General features: G+C 38.3%; 1 protein-coding gene across 2 annotated transcripts; it reads left to right on the forward strand.

The window, feature by feature from the left end:
- Window positions 1-25,300, forward strand: col22a1 (collagen, type XXII, alpha 1). Of its 2 annotated transcripts, XM_077744006.1 has the most exons (64): window positions 2,152-2,267; window positions 2,329-2,895; window positions 4,967-5,047; window positions 7,775-7,886; window positions 8,298-8,421; window positions 8,524-8,799; window positions 8,869-8,949; window positions 9,567-9,683; window positions 9,767-9,811; window positions 9,886-9,957; window positions 10,108-10,146; window positions 11,823-11,876; window positions 11,975-12,028; window positions 12,102-12,155; window positions 12,244-12,297; window positions 12,377-12,421; window positions 13,467-13,520; window positions 13,589-13,642; window positions 13,893-13,928; window positions 14,010-14,039; window positions 14,112-14,165; window positions 14,242-14,295; window positions 15,248-15,301; window positions 15,464-15,517; window positions 15,619-15,672; window positions 15,758-15,811; window positions 16,273-16,326; window positions 16,402-16,446; window positions 16,517-16,579; window positions 16,660-16,713; window positions 16,806-16,847; window positions 16,918-16,950; window positions 17,059-17,112; window positions 17,441-17,494; window positions 17,575-17,628; window positions 17,723-17,776; window positions 17,862-17,915; window positions 18,259-18,363; window positions 18,880-18,924; window positions 19,033-19,110; window positions 19,181-19,216; window positions 19,286-19,339; window positions 19,458-19,502; window positions 19,709-19,744; window positions 19,821-19,934; window positions 20,200-20,253; window positions 20,408-20,461; window positions 20,534-20,587; window positions 20,684-20,737; window positions 20,941-20,994; window positions 21,056-21,109; window positions 21,173-21,226; window positions 21,302-21,346; window positions 21,440-21,493; window positions 21,688-21,741; window positions 21,839-21,892; window positions 23,065-23,136; window positions 23,202-23,237; window positions 23,311-23,355; window positions 23,430-23,609; window positions 23,682-23,748; window positions 23,823-24,005; window positions 24,080-24,157; window positions 24,473-25,300. In XM_077744006.1, exons 1-64 carry the CDS (start codon window positions 2,177-2,179, stop codon window positions 24,664-24,666), a joined length of 4,878 nt encoding a protein of 1,625 aa, XP_077600132.1. In that variant the 5' UTR covers window positions 2,152-2,176; the 3' UTR covers window positions 24,667-25,300. The 2 variants fall into 2 exon arrangements, with proteins under 2 accessions (XP_077600131.1, XP_077600132.1); XM_077744005.1 differs by lacking the exons at window positions 9,767-9,811; window positions 9,886-9,957; window positions 10,108-10,146; window positions 11,823-11,876; window positions 11,975-12,028 and adding an exon at window positions 1-150 and having other exon boundaries at window positions 2,119-2,267.
- Window positions 25,301-25,391: the final 91 nt, after the last annotated feature.

The raw sequence follows: 25,391 nt of genomic DNA on the forward strand, positions 1-25,391 counted from the left end.
ACTGCACACTGGATTGTCACCCGGGATTTTACACCACTTTAGTGCTGTCTGGGTGAAAATGCTGCAGGGCTGCTGATAGGGTGGCGAAGGGCCTGTAGGCAAAGGGGTCACGTTGACACCTACGTTGGTGGAGTTGATTGACAAATCCAGGTAAGAACAAGTTAGGATTTTGGATGAAACCAATGAATTGATGAGTATTTTTTGCATTAGAGAAAAAGACAGCATGTGTTCTGCTTTTCACTTTTCATAAACACCATGCTTCTGTTTTATACATCTTTACTTGCATTCCCATGTCTACCATTCGTAAGAGGAAGCGCATCCTAAAACCCAGCAACAAATAGCTCGTGTATTACTTTAACATATTGCTTGGCTGGAGCTGAGACAATGTGAGACCTGTGGGGAAACCTGGAAAAATTTTGGAGTGCTTATACCGGGGCTGAGCTGTGCTTTCCCCCTGACAAATTGATGGTAATTAGTTGCTATAACGAGCATGATCTGTTGAATAGCGCCAGTGAAAGCAAGAAGTTGAAATAGCCTAATCGACAATCAGATAAGAATGTAATTTACAGTACCTTGAATAAATAGGTGGTGCTCAAAATGTACTCCAACCCCAGTTTGTCAGGCTATCCTACGACAATGTCAACCGGATATTTGTCATTTTCATGTAAAAGTATCGTCTGTACTTCATTTCTCTTTTTTAAATGTTTCATTTCGTACTTTTATTACTTGTTTTTTTTTTTTAGATATACAATGGTAGCTTAACCCTTTTAAATTAATTTGGCAGCTCAAAGTAAATTTACATGGTCTCAGTGGTCAGGTAAAGTCAATGTGGAATAAAATGCAAACTATAATAGAAAGTATTTAGTTAAATTAATGTAGTTGAAGACAGTCAATCATTTATTCATTCATATAATCAATCTCAAAAGGGTTGATGGAGCTTAATCAAACTGTTTTTGGACAAAAGGGGTGGCTGCACCCAAGATTGGTCGCCAGTCAGTGATAGTGGGATTTGAACCCAGACTGCCCATACCATAGTCAGGTGGAAGAACCACTGCCCCACTGGATGTTGTGAATTACACAGTGTAATATGAATAAAACTTTCTAGTTGGCTTCTACAAATCACCAGGTCTCACCTTGGACTTTATAATATAATATTATTAACATTGTGTCCACCTAAAAGCAAACATCTTGTCATTGGCTTAGAATTATTGTTTATATTCAACTAAAAATCTTTTACAAATTCAAAAATGGAGAGATGCACAATACCAATTTTTTACTTTGAGTTTGGTTGAAATTATGATGTGAACTCATAAATATTTAAGATAGAATAAAAGTAGTAGTAAGAAAGTAAATGGCAGTTCAACCTCTCATTATGGACGTTCATTTGCCTTTTCCTATATTGAGACGAGACATTGTTATGGCTAGAACTAGTCACAAATACGTCACTTGTGTATAGTAAAGACAAACAAGGTGTTGAGCTAATGTGACACAATTGCGCCATTGCCACACAGGCACAAACGCTACGGTGCCATTGGTCCTGCAACGAAGAAAACCGACAATCACCTCTAAATTTAAATGTACAAAGCATGTCTAAAAACTGCAAAGTCATATTTTAGCGGTGTTTGGACAACATATAAAAAAACGAGTTTGGCACATTTTCCCAACAATCTTTGGTGAGACCAGTTTCCTCAGGGAGGATAAGATATTTTTGTCATAGGTATTATTATCTTGAGAATAGAGGACCAAAGTTGCCAAAGTTCATAGCGGACACCAAAAAAGTCAAAATTGAGGTTAAATAGGGAAAAAAAAATTTAGATGACAGGAGCCAACCTAATAAAAAACATGCTTTTTACGGAGTGGATGAAGGTTAGAGTTTGTGGGTCTGATTCCCCCTCTGGTGACCTTACCCAAGTATCCTTGAGCAAAATACTTAATCCAATGTTTCTGCTGTCAATAGTATGTAAATGAGCACAAATTGTCTATTAAATGTGTCTATATTTACCATTTTATTGGCATTTTTCTTGCCAAAAATAAGAAAAACAGGGCTACTTGTTTTAAGTTAAGGTTTCCTCCTTCTAACTGGAATTTGCGTAGTTACCGTTGTTGCGCTTTCCACAGACCAGAGACTTGGATGGTGCTCACAAGCTAGCGGGAACCGACCCAAACCAAGAACAAGATGGAATTCCGACCAGGTTTCAGGATTATGTTGGTCTTGGTCATCTTGGCAGTGACTTATTTTGGGGAGCATGTAAACGCACAAAGGGCAGGTAAGATCAGTCGATTTGGACCAGATGAGGACTAAGTTGATGCATATTTTTTTTGGTTTAGGCTGCAAAAACGTCCACTACGATCTGGCATTCATCTTGGATACTTCATCAAGTGTGGGCAAGGAGAACTTTGAGAAGATCAGGCAATGGGTGGCTAACTTGGTAGAGTCTTTTGACGTTGCTCCAGACAAGACCAGAGTTGCCGTGGTTCGTTACAGCGACCGGCCCACCACCGAGTTCTACCTCGGAAGATACCGGACCGAGGAGGAAGTCAAACAAGCCGCCAGGAATATACGCTACCTCGGAGGGAATACTATGACCGGAGACGCCATCAGCTACACTACCAACAACATCTTTTCCGAGCAAAATGGAGCGAGACCAGCGGCTCGGGGGATCCAGAAAGTGGCCATCTTACTGACAGATGGCCGAAGTCAGGATTACGTGTTGGAGCCGTCTAAGGCGGCGGCCCGGGCTGGCGTCCGGATATTCGCCGTGGGGATCGGAGAGGCCCTCAAAGTGGAGCTGGAGGAGATTGCGGCAGAGCCAAAGAACGCCCACGTCTTCCATGTGACCGACTTTAACGCCATTGATAAGATCAGGGGCCGACTTAGGAGGAGGTTGTGTGAAAGTAAGTTGGAAAGCTGACATTTAAACATTTGGGTAGACTTTTTAGACCATTCATTTATCAACTAAATTTCTAAAACCACACAAATTTCCTTCTAACATCAAATTAATTCTGCCCGGCAACACGTTTTTCACTCTATCTGTGCCAGTGTCTTTGAAGCTATGTTTTTTTTGTTCAGGGCATTGTGTGACAAGATAAATTAAGAGCACACTAGACAGTTAAATAGCTTTATAGTCTTCCTGGTATGTAGACTTACCTAACTAGTCATTGCCCTCCATGTAAATACACTAAGGGGAATGATGGATGTGCTACACTTCAATGCATGAAAATTCCTGCTTAAAATAACCCAACTGAGGGAAGAAAATAAGGCATTGTGCCTTCTTCCTGAATAGGAAATACAGTATAAATTATAAGGCTCTGATTTTGTGGTTTGACTGCAACCTGTCACTGCATTTTGTCACTTCCAAAACACTATTTGTATCTAGGAAACCTTGGTTTCATATTTCAATGCATTTGCCCTTTGACCTTGAATAACCCAGCCCTTGGGTGGCAACATTTCCCCAGCGGGAGGGACAAATTTCCCCCCGAGAAGCAAGTTTTTATTTCCGAAATCCTTTAAACGACCACAAGTGAGCGTATAAGTATGTCAGTGGTCGATTCGCCGAGCGGTGTGAGTTATTTTCACCCGGAAAATTACAGTTCTGGTTGTTTTTAAGTGTGTCCAGTACTGCTACCCTAATGTCAGCGTTCATTACTTTCACCTTTTTAATCAATAGGTGCAATGAAATCGAACAAAAATTAAACAAATAATTCTATCAAATAGTTAAAATATACATATTTATATCTAAAATATCATCAATCAAAGTTTACATAGGTCTGGTGGGCAATTTTGGACATTTTTCCGGCCAATGATAAAATAAATAAACTGTCTGAGATATTTTGTTGAACAACGAAAGCTTTTTATTTTTGCATGGCTTCCATTTTGAATTACAGCGGGAGCCTTAATTATAGTGTAAAGGGCCACAAGTGCAGGGAGTAGCTTTTGGGGCTTAGGTAGCGCTCCTTAAAAAAAAATGGTGGGGCATAACGTTTTTCTACTGGGAGTTGTGGACCGGTCCCACTATTGCTTGAAAAAGAAGTGAAAAACATTCATTCTTTAATTTTAGCCCTAGAAATATCATGTCAAACTAAAATAACAGCTGAAATGATGATTTTTTTTGGTTTTCCCATCTAAATCTGAAGTGTCAAACCTATGGTTGGCGGGCTGGGAGGGGGATTTAATTGGATTAGACGTCTTGTGCTGTTTATGATGGCTAGTATGTTAAGTTTTTTCAAAAACAAATGAATGTGTACTGCGAAACAAAGTCTGACATCCCAGATTTAAATCCTGGATACTTAATTATAGTCATTTTAAGGCAAGTCTAGAATAAAACAGTTCTGTCTGTACCCTAACAATGAGTCAAGTAAAAAAAAAAAAAACATGGTTGTACACTTTAGTCAAATTTCATCATTTACAAGCTATGATTAAGCTACAATAGAAGATCTTTACCATAACAAAAGTCCAAAAAACGTCTTTTAAAACCACTTATTCATCATTTCACATTTGTATACAATTCTATTACCTAATCCACCTTTTTGCTACATTCACAAAGCAACCATAAATATTATACACTATCATAAAAACCCACATTTAATGATCTCTTGTCTTATACTAACCTCCACACCAAATTAATGTTTACCTTCAATTTACTGAATGCATTTCAGGGGGTAACAGAGCGCGGCCTTCTTTACACAAATAGCAAACCTACCGTTAAATAGCAGCCGGGTTATCTTTCTCTCTGTCATCGCAATGAGTAAAATACGTCTGCGGGTGGGGAAATATAAGACAGACTTTGCAAGTGGGGGGTCCTCATGGCTTTCCAGATCAAAACAAACCCTTTTCGCGAAACGTTAGATCATATGCTATTGGTATATGTTTACTATGTATTTCTATGATGTATTTCTTCAAGTACTTTGAAAGGAATTGTGTTGAAGTAGGAAGCAGTTTTTTAACTTGTCCTTTTTTTGTCCTCAGATGTCCTCTGTCCAAACATGAAAGTCCAAGCAGATCGTTTTCAAACTGAAAGCAGTAGTCACGGCCTTCAACAAGTTCCAGGTACGTATGTATGTTGAAAAAACTGACTTTCCCAGACATGTCAATCAATCACTGTCATGGTCACAATTCCCATGTATTGATTTCGTTGAAAATGACCTTCTCTGGTTGGGTGGATAAACTCCCAATATCCATCTTATCTTCAACTTGACTTGCGGGATTGTTGGAAATATGAAATGTTTGACACGTCCCATTGGATTCCATGTCAAGAAAGGGCATACTTCAAAACTCGACTTGGCTTTCAACTCAATATTACGTTCATGTCCAATATCGTAATAACATCCCCCAAGGACGTATGACCATCTTTAAAGCATCTTCTCATATAACTGACCTGACAGTGATGAGTTCACTTTCTAAATTGGAAAAGAAGCCTTTAAATAACGCGTGAATCTTGGGTTGGACTAGTCTTGTATTCAGGAATCTTTTAAAACTGTCCTATGAGATTTCCCATAGAACATTTCTCCAGAAATTTTGGATGTTGTGAAAAAGACTGTCTTTCATTGGGTGGGGAGGGGGTTTGAGTTCCTGTCTAGGTTTCCCACCCACGTATATTATACAAAGAGAAAAAACAGATGTGTGTACTTTTTGCTAGAAAGACGGAAATATTGGGTGATGACTTTAGATTTTGCGAAGAAAATGGTGTTTATTAGTTGGAGCTTCATTTTTTTTATTCCCTAGAGGAAGGTCAGTTTTCTTATGGACTAGTTATGTACCTAAAAATAAAATAAAACCATATGAAGGTGAATTTCAACACCAAGAAATGAGGTTTATTATATTTGATATGTATTCATAAAGAGAAGATCTCCATTAAGGTTGTAAATTGGATCAGCACACTTCACATACTGTAGTGTATAATACACATTGTATTTGCATTTTTATGGTTGAGATTCATGAATTATTCATTGGGAAATTAGTGCTGGGAAATCTTCAATTTGTCGACAAAAGTGGAATCCAGCCTTGTAATGGAACATGTACAGCGATAAATAGCATCATTTTTTCATGCATTCATTATCTCGATGTGTCGTCCTCGTGAGGATTGCAACGGGGTTGCTTTTTATCCCAGCTGGGATCATTAGCGTCAAATTTTATGAAGGCATTCCATTGTGGATTATTGTTTCACATTATAGCAAAGTGCTCGACACATCTGCTTCACAGCCTACAGGTTGTAGGTTCAATTCTTACCGGGTGTGTCATTTTGTGGATTTTCTTCATTAAATAACAAAATATACATGATAGTTTTTTAATGAAGACTCAGAATTGGTCGGAGATTGCATGTAGTACTACTTAACTGTCTGTAGGTGGTAATGGAGACACTGTTTGACAAAAATAATTCCATCTAGTGTTAAAAATGAAAAGTGCAACAGAATGCAGGCTGGATTTAACCTGATTGTGTTTTTGTGATTTGCTCAAGCCGTAGTTTGAACGCCGTTTACTGTCAGCGTTTGTCTCGTTCCGCGTTTATGCCTATTGGTTTGTTGGCGACCTGTCCAGAGTGCAGTTTGTCTTTCGTCCCAAGTCAGCTTATAACTTACTGTTGTCCCAAAATGGGACAAAAAGTACAGAAAATACATGTTTGCTTCTCATACCAACATTCCAATCAAACCCTGGTAAAAAAAAAAAAAAACATACCTCAAAAGTGATTAAAAGAATGCGTCACGTCACAGTGAGTTGGCAGGTCGTAACCGCCGAGACAACTGCGGTCTATCCCAGTTCCGCGTTCGCCGTGGGCCGTCTGGTCGGATGGACCTTTCCGTCTAAGCGTGTTGCGGCGTAAATACTCACATCTGTTCCCATAGCAAGAACCTCACCACGTCCTCTAGTCAGTGAACTCATCTGGCGTTCCCCACAGGTTCCCCTCACCCCACGCCAGTCGTCCAAAATAACTTTCTGTCTTGATTATATAGTACAGAAACATCGCCCGTCCAAATTACAACTCTTTGCAACCAAGGCTTCCAAACAACCACGAAGAGGCGGCCTGGTGTGCGCTTTGCAAGCTACACCTGAAAAAAAATATATAACGGGGTCAGCCTGAACTTTATTGGAGTTTATCCTTGTGAATAGTTAATATTTTTAATAATCTTTACGTCCTAATATTGCCTCTACTTGATATAATGGCATTTATAAAAAAAAAAAAATCATTCTTCCTCTGTTTGGGCCTTCTTTAAAATGGGTTAAAAATCAGACATTGTTTGTTAACCCCATTTTTATTCTCCAATAGAATAATTGGAATAAATTAAGACATTAAAATGTATATATTATTCCTCTGTTTGGGTCTTCTTTAAAAGACTACGGGTTAAAAATCAGACATTTATTCCCCATTGAAATAATTGGAATAAATGAATACATTAAAATTAATATATTATTTCAGGTTTAAGGCCCCCCATGTAAAAAAAACAACATTTTTTTTGTCCTTTACATAAATCTAAATAGTTCCTCAAAAAATGACCATCAACTCATTTGGTACAAACGTGCGTGCATTGCCATAGCGACACACTTTGTTTATTATATAAGGGTGTGTCCGCTCCACGCCGCACAAAAAGTGTACACGGTCTGTGGCCTCGCCACTTCAAACAATAAATGGCGCACGTGTACTTAAAGGCTTCCAATTGGCCGGCGTAGACGCGATAGTCGCTTCTTTTTTCCTCTCCTTAGCCAACTTTGGCAAATCTTTCGTTGACCTCAATACGGGAATGACGTACGTCTTCTTCTTTTTGCAATGTTCTCACGCAGGCTTTGATCTGATGGAGTACTTTAATGTCCGAGATATTTTGGGTACCAGACTTGACGAGGGTCAAAGTGCGTATGTGCGTCTTGGCACCATGCCCATTGTACAGCAGACTGAGTAAGTAGTCAAAATATATGCATACTGTCCTAAATCTTGTGTTACTCGTATTTAAAATGGACTATAAGTTACACCTGAGTATAAGTTGCATCAGTTTTAACTGATTAGAAACCAAAAACTAACATTTAAGTGATAGTAAGATAAGGAAGAACAGACAAAACAGGCAAGTGCACATTTTTTTGCTATTTTATGCTATTTTTTGCTATTTTTTTGATATTTTTTGAGATTTTGTTGATATTTTTTTTGATATTTTTAGATATTTTTATAGCCTTAAAAGTGAGCGAAATATAAAATATATAGTAGTAATCAGATTACTCTAATCCGATTACAATCAGTATTCAATACTAAGACTCTATTATGCATTTAGTTGTCATAATATTAAGCAAAAAATCTTTCTTTCCTTTTCCATAGAGACGTATTCCCTCAGGGGTTGCCAGACGAATACGCCTTTGTGACAACGTTTAAATTCCGGAAAACCTCCAGACGAGAAGATTGGTACCTTTGGCAGATTTTTGACAAATATGGCATCCCACAGGTGGGTCATTAAACCCAATAAATGGCCCTTTTTTTCCGCCTATTTTTTTTGCCCCTGAATCACCCACTCGGCATTTTACACCATCCTCCATCCGTCCATCAGGTGTCCATCAGGCTGGACGGCGAGAACAAAGCGGTGGAATACAACGCCGTAGGCTTAACCCGCGATGCCGTCCGTACCGTGTTCAAGAACTCGGAAGTGGACAACCTATTCGACCGCAACTGGCACAAGATCGCTTTGAGTGTGGAGGCCAAGTCGGTCTCTCTCTATCTGGACTGCAAACATATCCAGACGCTACCCATTGGCGACCGGGAGGATATCGATATCCAAGGAAAGACAGTCATCGGGAAGCGATTGTACGACAGTGTGCCCATTGACGTGAGTCTACACCGTCAACCCTCATCAGTGTTTTCCCGTGGCTCACATTTGTGTCCGTTGGCCGTATAGTTTGACCTCCAGAGGATGGTTATCTACTGCGACTCCAAACATGCCGAGCTGGAGACGTGCTGCGATTTACCCAATGGCCCTGTGAGTACTCTTCAGTGTAATTTTGTTATTTTAATATTCCTGTCACTTTTCTGTGTCTGATAATACAAGCAAAATAACACATTTTATAGATTCAACAAATGTTAGAGCACAATAAAGTTAATTTCAATGATGGTATCACGTCAAATGTAAAAAGTTTATCAAATTAAGGTTCTATAAATCGTCATGCATAGCAAATATTTCTTCTCAAAATGTTCCCTTGGAATAAGAATATAAATGATTGCTTGTTATTGAAGCTTTTTCTCAAAAAGTTCATTTAGATCAGTTTATTTTGGATTATTATATGCAAAATTTTACTTTAAAATCAATGCAAAAACGTCTTTCTCATGTTGGAATACACTCAGAATTGTCATTTTATGGACAAAATTAGTATGAAATTAGTATATTAAGCTTCATTACATTTTAACCAAATCTCTAAAATAGTCAAATTTACTGCCAGATAATTTCAATTCTATTACATTCAACCCGAAAATATAAAATGGCATGGAACTACTTCTAAGTACAGTATATGTATATAAAATATTCTAACAAAACTCGATGTATGGATACCAATTTTTACCTTGCAATTTCTGTCATACTTTAACCATTTTACCTATTAGTGCCCAAAGAAAGTTGTGACTGAAGCACCCCCTTTAGCCATCCCCACTCCGACACCCACCACAGTGGAACAACAGAGGGGCCCCCACGCCAATTGCTCCTGCCCTGCCGGAGACAAGGTAAAACAATCTATTTGTAATCCTTATCTATTTATTCCTCTTTTATTCTTCTTCTTTTTTAAACCACTCTTCATCCCTCGCAGGGAGAGGATGGCGCACCTGGCCGTGAAGGTCAAAAAGGCCAAAAGGTCTCCTAATCCACCTTTTTTTTCGGCAATTTCCTCACGTTTACCACGTTTGTATTGACGGACTACTTTCACAGGGGGAAGCCGGCCTTCGCGGTACCACCGGCTTGACCGGCCTGACTGGCCTAAGGGGAGAAAAAGGAGAAAGTGTACGGGGAAAAAGTCTATTAAACGTCCATTGGGTTTCCATCTTGAACACACCTGTCATTTCGTTTCGAAGCGCATGCTTTTCTTCCCTTTTTTTCTGGCTTTATGCCAGCCTCGATAATAATTAATCCTTGTTGATTAATTATTTGCAGGGCAGAGCCATCTCAGGTAGAGGTGAGAGAGGTGAGAAGGTAAGTAAATCTATGGCTGATTGCACCTTTTGGGTCTTTTGAGAAACTTTTATTATTCATTTGTTAGTTGTCAGCATGTGTTTTGTTCTCCATAACGGCATGTGTGACTAAATGCTTGAATGCATGTGATCTTTTTACTACATATACTCACTTTGTACTGAAAAATACAAACAAAACATGCCATGTATTTGACTAATGAGTGTCAATGTGGTTCTAACATCACTTTGGAAGTCATGTATGTTTCATGGCAACATTTTAATGAACACTATAGATTAAATAAAGAATATTTATTGATTTTCCTTTAAGAAAAAATACATGGTGCAATCCCCCAAAATTTTTTATTTAGTTAACTTCAGTTTTCTTTTAGTCTTAAAAAATGGAAAAATCTAAAAACCACAATATATTTTGATCAAAAAATCTTTTTAGTCTACAATATAGAACAATACATGAATAAAAATAAAGAAGAATATTTCTGTACCACAATTAATGTCTATAAATTCCTTCATTCATTCATAACACCCATCCTCAAAACACCCTTGGACTGGTCGCCAGTTAGTCAGTCATAGGGCACAGATAAAGACAGACAACCAATCACATTGCCACTAAGGGGGAATCGAACCCAGACTGCCTACACCAAAATCACACAGAAGAGCCACTGTAGCTGCCTTTTTATCAAAAAAAAAGCTGTCAATTTATTGGTCAATTAATTATAGCAGACATAAAATACCTTTGACACCCCTATTTTAAACCGATTTGACATCTAATCATCCCAATCTCCTTTAAAATCAAAGCCAAAGCCACAAAATGGAACGTTTCTCTACGCCTGACTTCATTTCTGCATGTTTCTTCTGGTTCCTTGAAAAAGCCAGGCACAATTTGTTGCTTAGGCAGCTCAAATTGTGACACAAGTGGTTTGAAATAAGACAAGTTGAATTGCACAGAGCCAAAGTGAAGTCATCCCACTTTGATTGCCTCTAATTGCACCTTTCAACCACTCACTTACAGGGGCAATTCCCGAGTGAAGTAACCTTGTTTTAAATCGGGAGACGCTCTTTATCTTAATCTCGCATGAAAGAAATGACGTGTTCAAATTATATACTGTTCATAAGATCCGTACCACAAAGGATTTTTAAAGGTTTTCAGTTTTTTTTTTTTTTTTTGCTGAACTGAATCAGTTCGCATTTACTGGATATATAAAAATGATAAAAACCTGCAAAAAAGCTGTTTTTTTGCTTAGAAGCTTGACTTTGTAAGTAAAATTAATATGATATTTGGACTCTTTTTTTAAATGGTGACCAATTTTAACTGTCTGTGTTTGTCCAAACTTTTTTGTGTGTGTATGTAACAGTGGTTTTCAACCTTTTTTGTTTTGCAGATGAAATTAGTTTGTTTTCACTTAAAAAAAATCTAATTTTGGGGTCACAAATATCTTGATAAACAAAATTTCTGACTTTTCCAGTCAAAAACTCAAGAACATACTTAGTATGCAAAAAAATGAATAAACAATTTGTCACAAATAACATTAGCCTCAGTTTGAAAACCACTGGTTTCCAACATAATCTCTCTAACAAACTTAATTTAACCTTCTTTTGTGGAGCTAACAGGTTACCTTGGCCCCGCATGCTCGAGTATGACCCATCATTGCGTTCAAATAACAAAACAATTCTCTTTAACAGGGTGATAGAGGCAGTATTGGGCTGACAGGTGCCCCAGGACTTAAAGGAGAGAAGGTCTGGCGCTCCTCAACTCCAATTTTCAGTGGATTTCCTTCCTCAATCCAAACAATTACCCGACAAGTGCTGAGTTGTTATTTTTTATGATCTCACAGGGTGTCGCTGGCAGTTCTGGTTTCGATGGTTTATCTGGAGTCAAAGGCGACAAAGTAAATAATTGTTGGGTCATCCTACTTTAGCAATGATATGTAAACTGGGTACTTTGTCATTATTTTTTGATAGGGAGAGGCTGGGGTTACTGGAAATGCAGGATTGCCTGGACTGATGGGGGAAAAGGTCAGTTATTTGATGTAGAATGCAATAAAGTTATGTTTGGAGAATGAATTGTGATGAGTTGATGTTGTTTTTGTTGTTGATAATGTAGGGCGTTCAAGGTGATTCGGGATATCCGGGATCTCCAGGTCCTAAAGGTGTTGCTGTAAGTATTTTTTGTAACAATTACATTAAAATTGTGTACTTTTTATATTATATGCTTATGTCAAAATTGATTTTTTTAGGGTGGCGAAGGAAAACGAGGTGAAAAAGGAACAACAGGCTCAAGTGTAAGTCAATCAAACCCCAATTAACCTGAATTAGACCCAAAAACACACATAAATGTTTCAATTGAAAGCTTTTTTAAAGGTCAAGTCAATTCTAACTACCTCTATTTTGTGATATTTAAAAAAAAACTTATCAAGATATTCTTATCAACAACCTTGCAAGGGCAAATTTTAAGGCATTCCCATAAACTGAGTAACAAATACGACTGGGAAAGTACCTGATTTTTTTTTTTTTGGGATGAAGTTCTACAAAATAACACATCTGTTTAAATGACAAAGATGTTAAGTTCAACAAGAATTATATCCGGATATGCTTGAGGTGAAGTACAACACACATCGTGAGAACCTCTCAGTGAACCTGCAAATTCAGAGACATAAAAATTGCACAAACAGATGTGACTTTTTTTTTTTGACTTTCCTCACTTCCTGTCTGATTCGTATGTGGGGGCTCATATTGGCTCGTGTAGACATTTTTTTTTGTTATGTCTCTGCAAACAACATTCCACCTCGTGTCTAAAACGGTAACGATAGATGTGAGGAGAAACATGTCAGTTAACTACTTAAAACTTAATCTTTTTGTCAGTATAGCCCTTAATGACTTTTCCATGAACAGGTTGTCAGCATACTGCGATTTTATCAAAAACAATGTTGAAACATGTTTTCACTCAATTGTGATCGATGGTGCAAAAAAATGAATAAAAAATGTACATAAAAAACTTTAAAATATATATCCATATGAAATGTTAGCTGAACCAACAAGTTAAATACAACTGACATCTACTGGAACAGTGATTAAGTTATTCACCACTAGAGGGAGCCTATCCTAAAAAAAAAACGTGTTGACGGTTAAAAGATTTACTTTAGCGCCGACTTGTGGCATGTCATTGCACAGGTTTACAAAGTAGCTTTTTGCCAAACAACGTAGATTCTGAGTTAAAAGGTTATTGAATAATAAGAATAATGGAACATATCATTTATCATTTCATATTTGCTCATTGCACGGCGTGTCTGAAAGCTCCTAATTTTAATTTTTTTAAATTTTTTTAAGGGAGAACGTGGCTTGGACGGCTTCCCTGGGAAGCCCGGCATTCAGGGCCATGATGTAAGTTATAAATAATGTGGGATATTTCTTTCTTCTATAGTTATAGTAACTTTTTTGTACATATTTAGGGCTTGAGAGGAGAAGCTGGCTTACCCGGGACCTCTGGAGTAAAAGGTGACAAGGTAAATGTCAAAACTCATGTTATTATGCCCCAATATAAATCTATTTTATGAAGGTATCATTTTTAAACTGGGTGTAAAAAAAACCCAGACATTCCTTTGCCTGTTTGTAAAACACATTCACCCAGAATGCATTGCAGTCGGCCTTTTTACGACGACTGCTATTCGCAAACTAGTCGTTATCATGTCGCTCGAGGGAATTAAAGAATGTTTTTTCGGTTTGATGACTTTTTGTGTGGAAACCGTGTCACAGGGGGAGCGAGGACTTCGTGGTTTACCTGGTGATGTGGTAAGTACACACATAAAAACCACACAAGAAACCCTACGAAAAATATCATTGTAAAAGATGGTGTCTTTATTCATTTCACAGTTTCAAAAAGAAGGTTTAAAGGGAGTAAAGGTGAGTTCCTTTACATAGTTTTGATTTGATTAAAGACACAAACTATAATACTTATCACCCGATTAATTTCAGGGGGAGCTTGGCCTCCCGGGGCTTCCAGGGGCCGACGGCCCACCCGGACCACCTGTGAGTACTTCTTGCACTATAACGGGGAATATTACCTTGTGATGGTGTTCTCAAAGTCGGCCATTTTTCTCCAAAGGGACCTCCCGGACGTCAAGGAATACCAGGAGAGCCTGGAGAGTTTGGCCAACGGGTAAGAATTATCATTTTATGGACAAAAAATTCAATAAAAATAGCATTAATCAGTCCTCAACACCATCCAAATGGATTGGACATCCATCATCGTCCATGGCAGCTGTGTAGTTTATTAAAATCTGCGCTACCTGGCTTGAAATTTTCGGATTAGTTCTTTCTTAGGCCATCCTCCACGAGGGAAATAAACTAATTGCGGAGCAACAAACAACCTTCCGCGTTCCGGTCGGATGATTTTTTTGTCTCTGGAGACGTCCTCTCGCCAAAGCAAACATACGGCTCATGTCAACTGGCAGCATTTAATCTTCTCGCTAAATGAATGGTGGCCCTGAGAGAGGAAAGAGGAGGCTTCACTTTTCGTTCTTTGCCCTAATTAATGAGCACTATTTTGCTTTTCACCAAGCATATGCCTACCTTTAATTTGGTCCCACTGGTTTTCTATTAAAATACTTGCAATGGCAACTTTAAAAATATTCATCTAGGCAAAAATATCCTTGGCTAGTAGTATCTTTAATTAAACAAAGCCTAGGTATATTTCAAATCAATTTCTAGTGGTTAACTCTTTGAAAACAATGCAGCAGTTTTAATTCCAATCAGTCTAGATATGTCATTATTTTTATTCATATATATAAGCACATTAAGTCAATGTATAATGTCATAGTGGCTGACATGTCTGTGTATTTATTGTTACTTGAGGAGCCAAGTACTTTTGATTTGGAGTATCATTATGTGGGCCAAGCATGATGCTAAAATTAATTGATCAATGAATTAAAAGCTATTTTGACAGTTAATAAAAAAAGAAAAGTTGGAAAAAATATTTTTATACTGCAAAAATAGTTTTTTCAACCAGAAAACAAGAAATATTTTCCTTTTAAATGGGGATATATTCCCATTTTATTGGTATATATTAATTAATATTATTATATTAATTTCCCTCTTAATTTGTCTTCCAGGGAAAGAAAGGTGAAAGCGGATTGCCTGGAGTGGATGGTCTCCCCGGACCTATTGTAAGAATGTCTTTTCATAACATTAAGCAATAAGCTATGCATTTTTTTGCCCATTTTTTTTTTTAAAGTGCAGCTCACTTATTCAAAGTGGAATAAAAACTCTGCAGCTTGAAGCCAAACAAGCATTTACTTTTATTCAAACTGTAAATGTTTATTTGGCAGGGTCCGCAGGGTCCACCCGGGACTCACGGAAACAATGGCAACACTGGCCCACCTGTAAGTAGCAGAATCACATTTATTTTCTTATTAATTCATATTTCCACGGGATGCATTAGTTTACCGAGTCGTTTAATCATTTGCCATTTTTCATCTGAAAGGGCCTGCCAGGTGAAATTGGATTTTCTGGCAAACCTGGCGAGCCTGGAAAGCCTGTAAGTTGGATTTATTTGCATGAATTAAGCGAATATTATTATATTTGGTGCAGGTTTGACCTAATAGTGTTTCCCCCATCAAAAGGGTCTTTCTGGTAAAGATGGGCTGGATGGCCTTCCAGGAAATGACGGCAATTTGGTGAGTGTCATTTCAAGTAACTTTAATGGATGTAAATGATTGACCTTATTTGGTATTGCGATAATGTATTGAAATTGGGATATACCATGTATTTTGTCTTATAATAATCAATATAGTCATGTATTTTTACTTGTGTGTTCTGTCCCGAGCCAGAAAAACCCCAAAAAGTGACCAAATATAACAGAAATGACCTGAAATACCTCTAAATTTACTCACTGTCTGCCTGTTTTTATAAGTGAATTGAATCAATTCCTAAATAATGTATCAATAATTGTTGTATTGCCTCAAATGTTCTGTATTAGATTCATCCTATTGTTAAGTACTGATAATAGGTTTATGGAAACGTATTAAGTAATATCAAGTTAAGTAAGAAACCATACTATATTTTGTACCCATAAGTATATAACAGTACATATTGTAGTACTACCTGACATCTTAATAAAGGTATGATGTCTTTGAAGGGTCCTCGAGGAGAACGTGGAACAGATGGTTTTCCTGGCAAAGCTGGACCAAAAGTACAGTACTAATACACGCATACACAGAATTGTTTTTATTGTACGTATATATATTTCCATATGAATACTTTTTAGGGAGATGATGGGCCTCCTGGACCAAGAGGACCTCCAGGGGAGAGAGTGAGTGTACCGTAAACTCCCTTAGAGAATAAAAACAACATATATTATCATATTTTATATATAATAACAGGGATTGGCTGGCCCTCCTGGTGTAGCTGGTGTTGCTGGAGCAAGAGGGGAAAGAGGAAATCCTGTATGTATGATTCATATTTGTCTTTTTCATCAACTTGTCACCTATCTATATTATCTATTTGTCATTTTTTGGTTTGTTAGGGTGATCGCGGTCAAGAAGGAGCCATTGGCCCAAAAGGTGAAACGGGCGACAAGGTAAAAAAATTGCTCATTGATTATCCAATGGTATATTGATATTAAATTTATCATCTTTAATTACAATTTATATTCTATTTTTCCACTTTTAGGGAGAAGTAGGGGCCAGAGGACTGCCCGGAATACCTGGAAATGTAAATGACATTTTCTAACTTATATATATTTGAAATACTTTGCAAATATATCAGTTTTTTTTCTTTGCAGGTAGCAAATGTCATCCCTGAGCCGGGTGAACCTGTAAGTTGATGTTTAATAAAATAATAGATGTTAATATCAAATATTTCATGGTTACATTCATCGGTTCTTTGTTATTTTCAAGGAATAAATAGTTTTTTTTCCTTATAGGGAGAACCAGGACAAAAAGGAGATAAAGGAGAACAAGGACAAACTGGAGAAATGGTGGGACTTTATCAATCTATATTTTTCATAGTTATTATTATAATCTACAGCTAGCATGGTGTTTAGGAATACACTAGGTGTCGCTAGAGATAAAAAATGAACTGTCCACAAGAGTAAACATGTGTAAATCTGGTCATGATGTAAAACTTGTACTCTTGTTTGCTTATTTTAAGATGATAAGTATTTAAAGAAGTATATAAAAAAGAAACTACATATATATTTATTGAATAAATGTATATAAAATATAATTTCCAAGCCATTGAGAAACAAACAATGATGATAGAAATAAGTAAACGTTAAAGATGCTAACAAATGTGCATGTGTGAAGGGCCCGAGAGGATTACCTGGCGAGCAAGGCTTTAAGGGTCCACCTGGACTAGCGGTAAGACTAGTTAAGAACATTAAAATCAGCCACAAATTACGTGGATGGATCATTTTTGATGATGTCATTCTTTCTGATAGGGCGCAAAAGGAGAAACGGGACTTCAGGGAATGGCGGGACGAATTGGGGACCCAGTGAGTTTAATGGATTTCAAGTGATTCACTGTAAGAAGCCCATTTAGAGGATGTAGTAAATGGTATAGTAACCACTAATGTGTTTGAATCTAAGGGGCCTCCTGGCGTAGCGGGTCCTCAAGGGCCTCGCGGGCTACCGGGCAATGTGGTAGGTCCACACGCTTCATTTCAACGTATATTGAGTGATTGAATAGTAGTGTCCCATGAATGTATTTTTTGATGTTTTGTTTAAGGGCATTCCGGGTATCAATGGGCCTCCTGGGCCGGCTGGAGACAGAGGAGACAAGGTCACAAACTTACACTGTATATATAGTTTGATTGAAATAGGATTTTGGAATATATTTGATTTTATAGCATTTCTTTATATTTTTGCAGCATCACAAATATTGCTCTTATACCATTCATAGTATTAGTTACAGTAGTTGTGCAAGTATGGTGTATTTAAGAATCATTGTGTATTTAAAAAAGAGGTTAGTTTTATTTATTCATTTCAGCTCATCAGTATAAATAGTATAAATACTGGCAATAATTTCATTTGTTTTTCATGAAATACATATATAAATATGGGATTCTACTAGTATATTACCTACTAACTTTTTGCTCTGTATTTTTTTTAATTTATTATTTTAGGGTGAGTCAGGCAAACCAGGTCAAGCAGGTCAACGAGGACCAACCGGAGAGCCCGGTTCCATCGGACCACCAGGACCAACAGGGAAGGGAAAAGATGGACTAACTGTAAGAAATACACACAGTTTATTCCTTTAAAGCAAGAGAGTATACTATACTACAATCTATTGCATTTATATCATGAATTGGGACTGGAAATATTCCAACTACTAATCAATAAACATTTATGTAACAGTTTTTAACTCCCTTTAACTCTGACAAATAAATCTTTACTTGTACACATTGTAAACAGGCACAATGTGGCATCCATGTTGAACCACAACACAACAAGGCTTACTCTGCACTTTTTTTGTGCTGTAACATTTTTTATTTTGTTCCCACACACCAGTACTGCTGACGAGGTGTGGGCAAACAGGAAGTGGGCATGATTTTTTTTTTCAAATGTATTTCTTTATTTTATAGCAGCCAGGTGCGGGCCCCCAAAGCCTGGCGGCTACCATTTACAAGCATGAAAAAATGAACTCTTACTTGCTTTGGGATGCCTAATAATTTAGCCTTAAGTGCTTTAAATGAGGTGTTTGTTTATCTGAAATTTCTTAATGAATGTATCTCGTCATATGACAGGGAGAACCCGGACCACGTGGAAATGAGGGACCCCCAGGGCCCAAGGTAATATGACTTTGTGTTGTTTTTCTGTGTGCATTCAGATATAATGAATTAATATCACTGATGATGATGAAGGTGGAAGAAAATTTATTTTTTTGTTTGTTTTTTTAGGGTCCACCAGGGTCAAGAGGAGAGCCTGGATTACCGGGTGACAGGGGGTCCCCAGGGGAAGGGAAAATAGGATCTCAGGTTAATTACAATATATTGTACTTTTTGAAATAAGAATATCTTTAAAAGTATCATGTTTGTCTTTTGATAGGGCCCTCCTGGTAATAATGGGGATCCCGGAGCACCTGTGAGTTGAATTTTATGTTATATTTATTTTACTTTATTATATATATTTATATTTTTATTTTATTTTTAGGGCTTGAGGGGCTTGCCTGGCATCACCGGTCCTGATGGGCCACCGGGACACAACGTGAGTCCAAATATGGCTGCAATTTGTTTACATGAGTACTCTTTTTTTTAATTAAATTAATATATATGCACAATTTATTTGATTTACATTAAATTTGATCCCTTTATTGGGCAATTAGGGACTACAAGGAAGGCCAGGGGAGAAGGGATCACCTGGAGAGCCTGTAAGTATGATTTGATTTATTTTTTAAAGTTTTTTTCAGCTCAAGTATACGTATACCATTCCTAAGGTGGTTAATAAAACATTTATATTAAGAATACTCACTCGTGAAATCCGTCTTTACTGTCAATGCACAAGTGATAAAATTCTTGGTCAATAAAAATACACCGTTAGGCATTTTTTAGAAGTATAATATTCATCTTTTTTTAGGGAAAAGCAGCAGACCTTGCCGACATAAAGCTCAAGGTAAATCCACCTCATCCCAAGTTTCCAAAATAGTTGCAGTATATAAAGATTATTATTGAAAATTCTCTTTTTTTAGGACATCTGCTCAGATTGTCCACCTGGTCCCTCTGGACCAGCAGGTCTTCCAGGACTCCCAGGAGACAAAGGACAACATGGTCCTCCTGGAAAAGATGGTCAAGATGGCTACCAAGTAGGACAAAGTCCTTCACATTCTGCATTGTTGTTAAATTCACCTTTCCCTTAATGTAAAGTCAATAAGGGGCGTGGCCACGTGTGCATTCATTAGGTCTAAAACTATGCACCAGGTCAACACTACTAATGTGTTGCCATCCATCAACGTACGTCCAAACACAGTCCGCATCATTAGTAGGGCTTCCTCTGGGGGCACTAACGAGCAATTAGGGCGCACTTTGGGTATTCCGGATAAAGACGGATTGGCTTTTGTATCATTACAGGGTGCCCCAGGACTACCAGGACCACAAGGACCACCTGGAGCTGACGGAGGAAAGGTGAGTTACCTTAAGATTTGGTCGATTTATTTATTTATTTAATTCCCAGTTTGAACTATTTGTTTACAAGCTACTGGGTCACTTTTAATCCCTAGTTTTTCCTGTTAATTTTTCCAAAAGTGACTTTAAAAAGTGTTAAAATTAACTCTTACAGGGACTTAAAGGTGACCAAGGAACTTCTGGTATGCCAGGAGAAAAAGGAGAAAAAGTAGGTAGAAAAAGTATTTATTATAAGGATATTCGGCAAGAACTGTGAGATAATTCTTCTTTATTTTAACAGGGGAACCCTGGACCTTCGGGTCATCCTGGTCCTGCTGGAATGATGGGTGTGGCGGTAAATTGCTGTTTTTATGCCAATCTATTTTGTAATGCATAGTCCAAATAGTCTCAGATGTTTCATTTATTTGTTCAATTTGAAAAAAAAATGCAGGGTAATGATGGACAACCTGGTCCACCTGGTCCCCAAGGGCCTACTGGAGAAAAGGTAAACACAGTATTCATCTTTTCTGGAATATATAGTAGTCATAGTTAATATTATTTAAGGCCGGTTTCAAGTTGAATGTTAAAATTGAGTAGTGCAACAAAATGTAGGCTAAATTTTAGCTTCTTGTTGTGGCCATATTGGATGATATGTTAAAACCAGGCCATAGTTTGGACACCCATGTTCAATAACTTTCTTTTTAATAGGGCAAAGAGGGGCTTAAAGGGATCCAGGGTCCTCCAGGTCTACCTGGTTTGATGGTAAGACTCATTTTTTGGCATCAGTGATCAGTGATGAGTGACATATTCCTCTCATTTGCAGGGTCCTGCTGGAAAAATAGGAAAAGATGGCCTACAGGGAGAGTCAGGAGAACCCGTAAGGAGAAAGGTTTCTAAATTTTGGGGTCAGATGTCATGCTTAAACTCCTTTCAATTCCAGGGCAAACAAGGTGAACCTGGACCACTTGGAAACCCTGGGCTAAGGGGTCTCCCAGTAAGTTGGTTGACATTTAAATGAGCACAAAAGAGGTCGCGACCAGTTCACAAAAAAATATTTCTCGCTGTTCAGGGTTTCAAGGGCCACAGAGGAGAACCCGGACCCCCCGGGTCACAGGTGAGATTCAAGTAATCTTGATTCAAGTGATGCTAGTACAGGTGAGTATTGAATATAAAAATCATTGAGAATGTTATTGTACATGTCAAATAGGGAGAAGATGGAAAACCTGGAGCACTTGGACGAGATGGCAAACCTGGGAAGGAGGTACAGTCTAGTGTATTTATTTATTTCACAAAATGATGCAATAGCACATTAAAAAGTAGGAAATTGCTATATAGGAGGAGTTTTGTCCCATTTATCATGAAAAGAGGGCAAACTTTTACGCCATCTGCTTTCACAGCTAAAGGCCAGAATGCTTTTAGTGGATGTTTTTTTAAGCTTTTGCTTTGTTATGACAGGGTCCAAAAGGGCTTCCGGGACCAGAAGGACTCGTCGGAGCAAGAGGAGAGCCGGTGAGCGTCAATGCACGACTCAGCTAAAGTGTCATGTCAAGCAGAGAGAGAAAAATGGAAATGAGTTCATCACTCTCTCGGTTTCTTTCCACGTCAGGGAAAGCAGGGTGAACCGGGCCCGTCGGGTAAAGCAGGTCTCCCAGGAACTCCAGTGAGTTATTTGCAGTTACTGTGACACTTAAAATAAGTCATTCACATAAGAAAAATGTCATAAGAAAAACGTTGACTGTTAGAAATGTTTGGAAATGGGAAAAAAAAATGAAAATTTATTGATTTAAACTCCATTTACTGTATTTTCTGGACTATAATGTGTACCCGTTTTCCAAGTTTGGCTGGCCTACGACTTATATAATTATATCACTTAAATATATACCTATTTTATTAGTTGTTCTGTATGTCATTATTTACTTTAATGTTTGTTCTTGGTTTCTGATAAATCACCAAAAAATACTTCCTAATAAGACAATTTATACTCCACTGTGACTTATATTTAATCAATTTCACTGTGCATTCTTTGGCTCGTCCTCAGGTGTGACTTATAATCCAATATATATGTTAATGACATTTCTTCAGTTATGTTTAATGGGAATTTCATTTTTTTTTCCTTCCCATGTTCCCTTTCCTTCATCTTCAAACTTGAATTCCCATTATTTTTAAGCACAGATCTTAAAGTGATTCTCCTCAGAGGAGACAGAGGACTCGCTCAGTGACTGCTGCTTACTTGCAGTCTATTCAAAGTGCCACAAGAGTCCTCTTAAAGCTTGTGAAGCCTCTGTTCTCTGTGTAATTGAGTGATTTTACACTCAAATGATGTCAGTCCACTTGTATAAGGAGTGCAGGGCGATACAAGGACCAGATCGTGAACATTTTTACAGAGTAGAAAAGCGACTACGGGTCGTCGGGCTGATAAATGGTTTGTCCAGGAGAGGAAGTAGGACAGCAGATAATCACAAATGTCCTCGGGGAGGGAAGAGCAGAGGAAGCCGAGAGGTTAAAGGAGGATAATGTGTAAAGAGAGTAGTAGACACAATAGCAAAAAGAGCCAAAGTGTCCTTTTTTTTGTGACATTTAGTGATTCCAGTATTCCCTAATTGGATAATCCAGTTTTGTCATCGCCCCTGTTTAAATATTTCAATCTGTTACAGCTAAATAAATTAAATCTGAGAGAAAAGATTTCCACAGGAGATTTGGATTCTAAGGATTGCGCCATGTTGATAAGAACGCAAAGCAAAATGTTAATCTTGCTGAATCCTCCCTAGGGAGAATGAGAGGAGAAGATATTTTATGTGTTTCATGAACAGCCATGTTTTTGCCGTCATTCAGGGTGTGAGAGGGGAAAGAGGAGAGGCTGGAAATCCAGGATTACCAGGTTTCAGTGGGCCTAAAGGACCTCCGGTAAGTGTTTGTTGCTCAAAAAATATTTGCACTTGTTCAATTTTGACGTTTATTCTGATTTCCAGGGTCCACCTGGTCCAGTTGGCCCAGAAGGAAAACAGGTAGCTCTTATAGCATCAACAATATTAAAAAAAATACAGTACGATAGTTTCAATTGTGTTTTTGTTGTTGTAGGGAATGCTAGGCCGAGTAGGAGACCGGGGCATAAAGGGGGACAAAGTAAGTTGACAAGAGGTTATATGCAAATTCCTCCGCAGTGAAGCATCATTTGCAAATGTTATGATTTGTTTCAGGGTGACTCTGGCATTAAAGGAGACAAAGGACAATCAGGAGAGCCAGGAATTCCTGGAAATACAGGTCCACCTGGCCGAAAGGGCCATACTGGGATGATGGGTATGTCAGGACCACCAGGGGAAATTGGTGCTGCTGGGCCACAAGGGCCTTCTGGGAACCCTGGAATTCCGGGCCCAAGGGTAAGTCCCTCCTTACTATGAGAGAATTTCAGTATATAGTGGGAGAGATTCCGTCATTTTGACATCTGCCAGGGGGAGTCTGTATCGATGGAGCAGATGAGAAGACTCATCCAGGAGGAACTGTCAAAACAACTGGATGGTAAGGCAGCGCCAAGGTTCTTTTCAGATCTGAAGACTTTCGTCAAATCCACCTTGAACCTTTTGTGTTTTCAGCCAAGATGGCTTACCTCATGGCCCAGATGCAACCAGCCCACGTTAAGAGTTCGGCAGGACGACCAGGACCACCCGGCCCTATGGGTAAAGACGGGCTTCCCGGACGACCCGGCCAACTGGGCGAACCGGGCATACCTGGATTGAATGGAGGCGAAGGATCTAGGGGACCCATGGGTCCTAAAGGTAAAAACTTTGATTCTGGGCACTAAATACTGAATGAATGGACATTAAGGACTCATGTTTTTTGGTCCTTCCAGGTGAAAGAGGTACTAAAGGTGACAAAGGAGATAATGGAGTTGGTGACAGAGGAGAGCAAGGTCCTCCAGGGGCAATCGGTAATAACCCAGGATGTCTGATTTCATATATTTTTTTGCATGATAGCTGATTGTGTGAAGCTGCCGACAACCAACCCCAAAGCAATACCACCTAAATGCATTAAGGATCAAAAAATAGAACATTCAAATGTCGTTGTTTCCCAATTCGAACCAAGTTATCTGAGATTAAATCCATAATAGAGAGTTACACACACAACATACAATGGTGAACAAATTACATTGAAATTTAGGCTTCTCATTAAAAAAAAATATCTGGGACGTCTAATCACTCCCAAAAGCATTCTTTATTTATATTATTACTGTTCTTGGCGACAGGTCCAGCTGGTATTCCTGGTTATGGCAAAGATGGAAGCCCTGGACAAGCTGGAGCTCAAGGGGAGCCAGGTAACCCCGGACCCCACGGCGCCCCCGGCCCTCCAGGACCTCCTGGTCAATGTGACCCATCCCAATGCGCTTACTACGCCAGCCTTGCCAATAGACCTCACACCAAAAATGTCAAGGGAACTTAAACACTTTTTTTGAAGGAGAAGAAGAAGACACCAAGGGCTTGAAGTACAGCTGTATTTATGAACATTGTTGTGTCGGAATCAAGAACATTTGGAAGGTTAATTAACCTCACTTTTGGAGGATTGAAGCTATTCGTGTGGATGGTCATTCATTGTTTTCTTTTATTTTTTTTGTTGGTATGGCGCTTACAATTTATGGGGGATTGGACGCTGGGAACGTTTTCAGATGGGGCAGCTAATTATGTTTTTTTTTTTATGACTTGCATGCTTCCTGTATAATATATCGGGACAAAAGACAAATGATGTAGGTCCCTCCATGTTTGGTAAGCTTCAATTTTAATTTCAATGTCACTGCTATTGATTGATTGGTCAGTTTTTTTGCGTCATCGCTTGGTTTGAGGGGTTATTTTTTTATTTTATTTTTTGCTAATAGTTGGGTGGGGAGCCATGTTTGGTTCATTAGTCAGTATTACAAGTGATTGTTTATGGGAGTGTATGTTTTACATTTCTCATTTTGCCCCCCAAAAATTATCAAAATAGTAGCAAACATTTTTTTGATATCATTAAGCTTTAAAAACAGAATAAACCTGCGACCATTCAACTTGCTTCACGCTCTTCCAACTCATTTGATTTGAGCATTTCTACCTCTTGGAGAGATTGAGACAGTTTTATATTTTGACTAAAAAAAACAACCTAAAAGTGAATGATAAACTTTTCAAAGCAGGTTT

The sequence above is a fragment of the Stigmatopora nigra genome, chromosome 21 (assembly GCF_051989575.1).
Source record: "Stigmatopora nigra isolate UIUO_SnigA chromosome 21, RoL_Snig_1.1, whole genome shotgun sequence".
NCBI lineage: Eukaryota > Metazoa > Chordata > Actinopteri > Syngnathiformes > Syngnathidae > Stigmatopora > Stigmatopora nigra.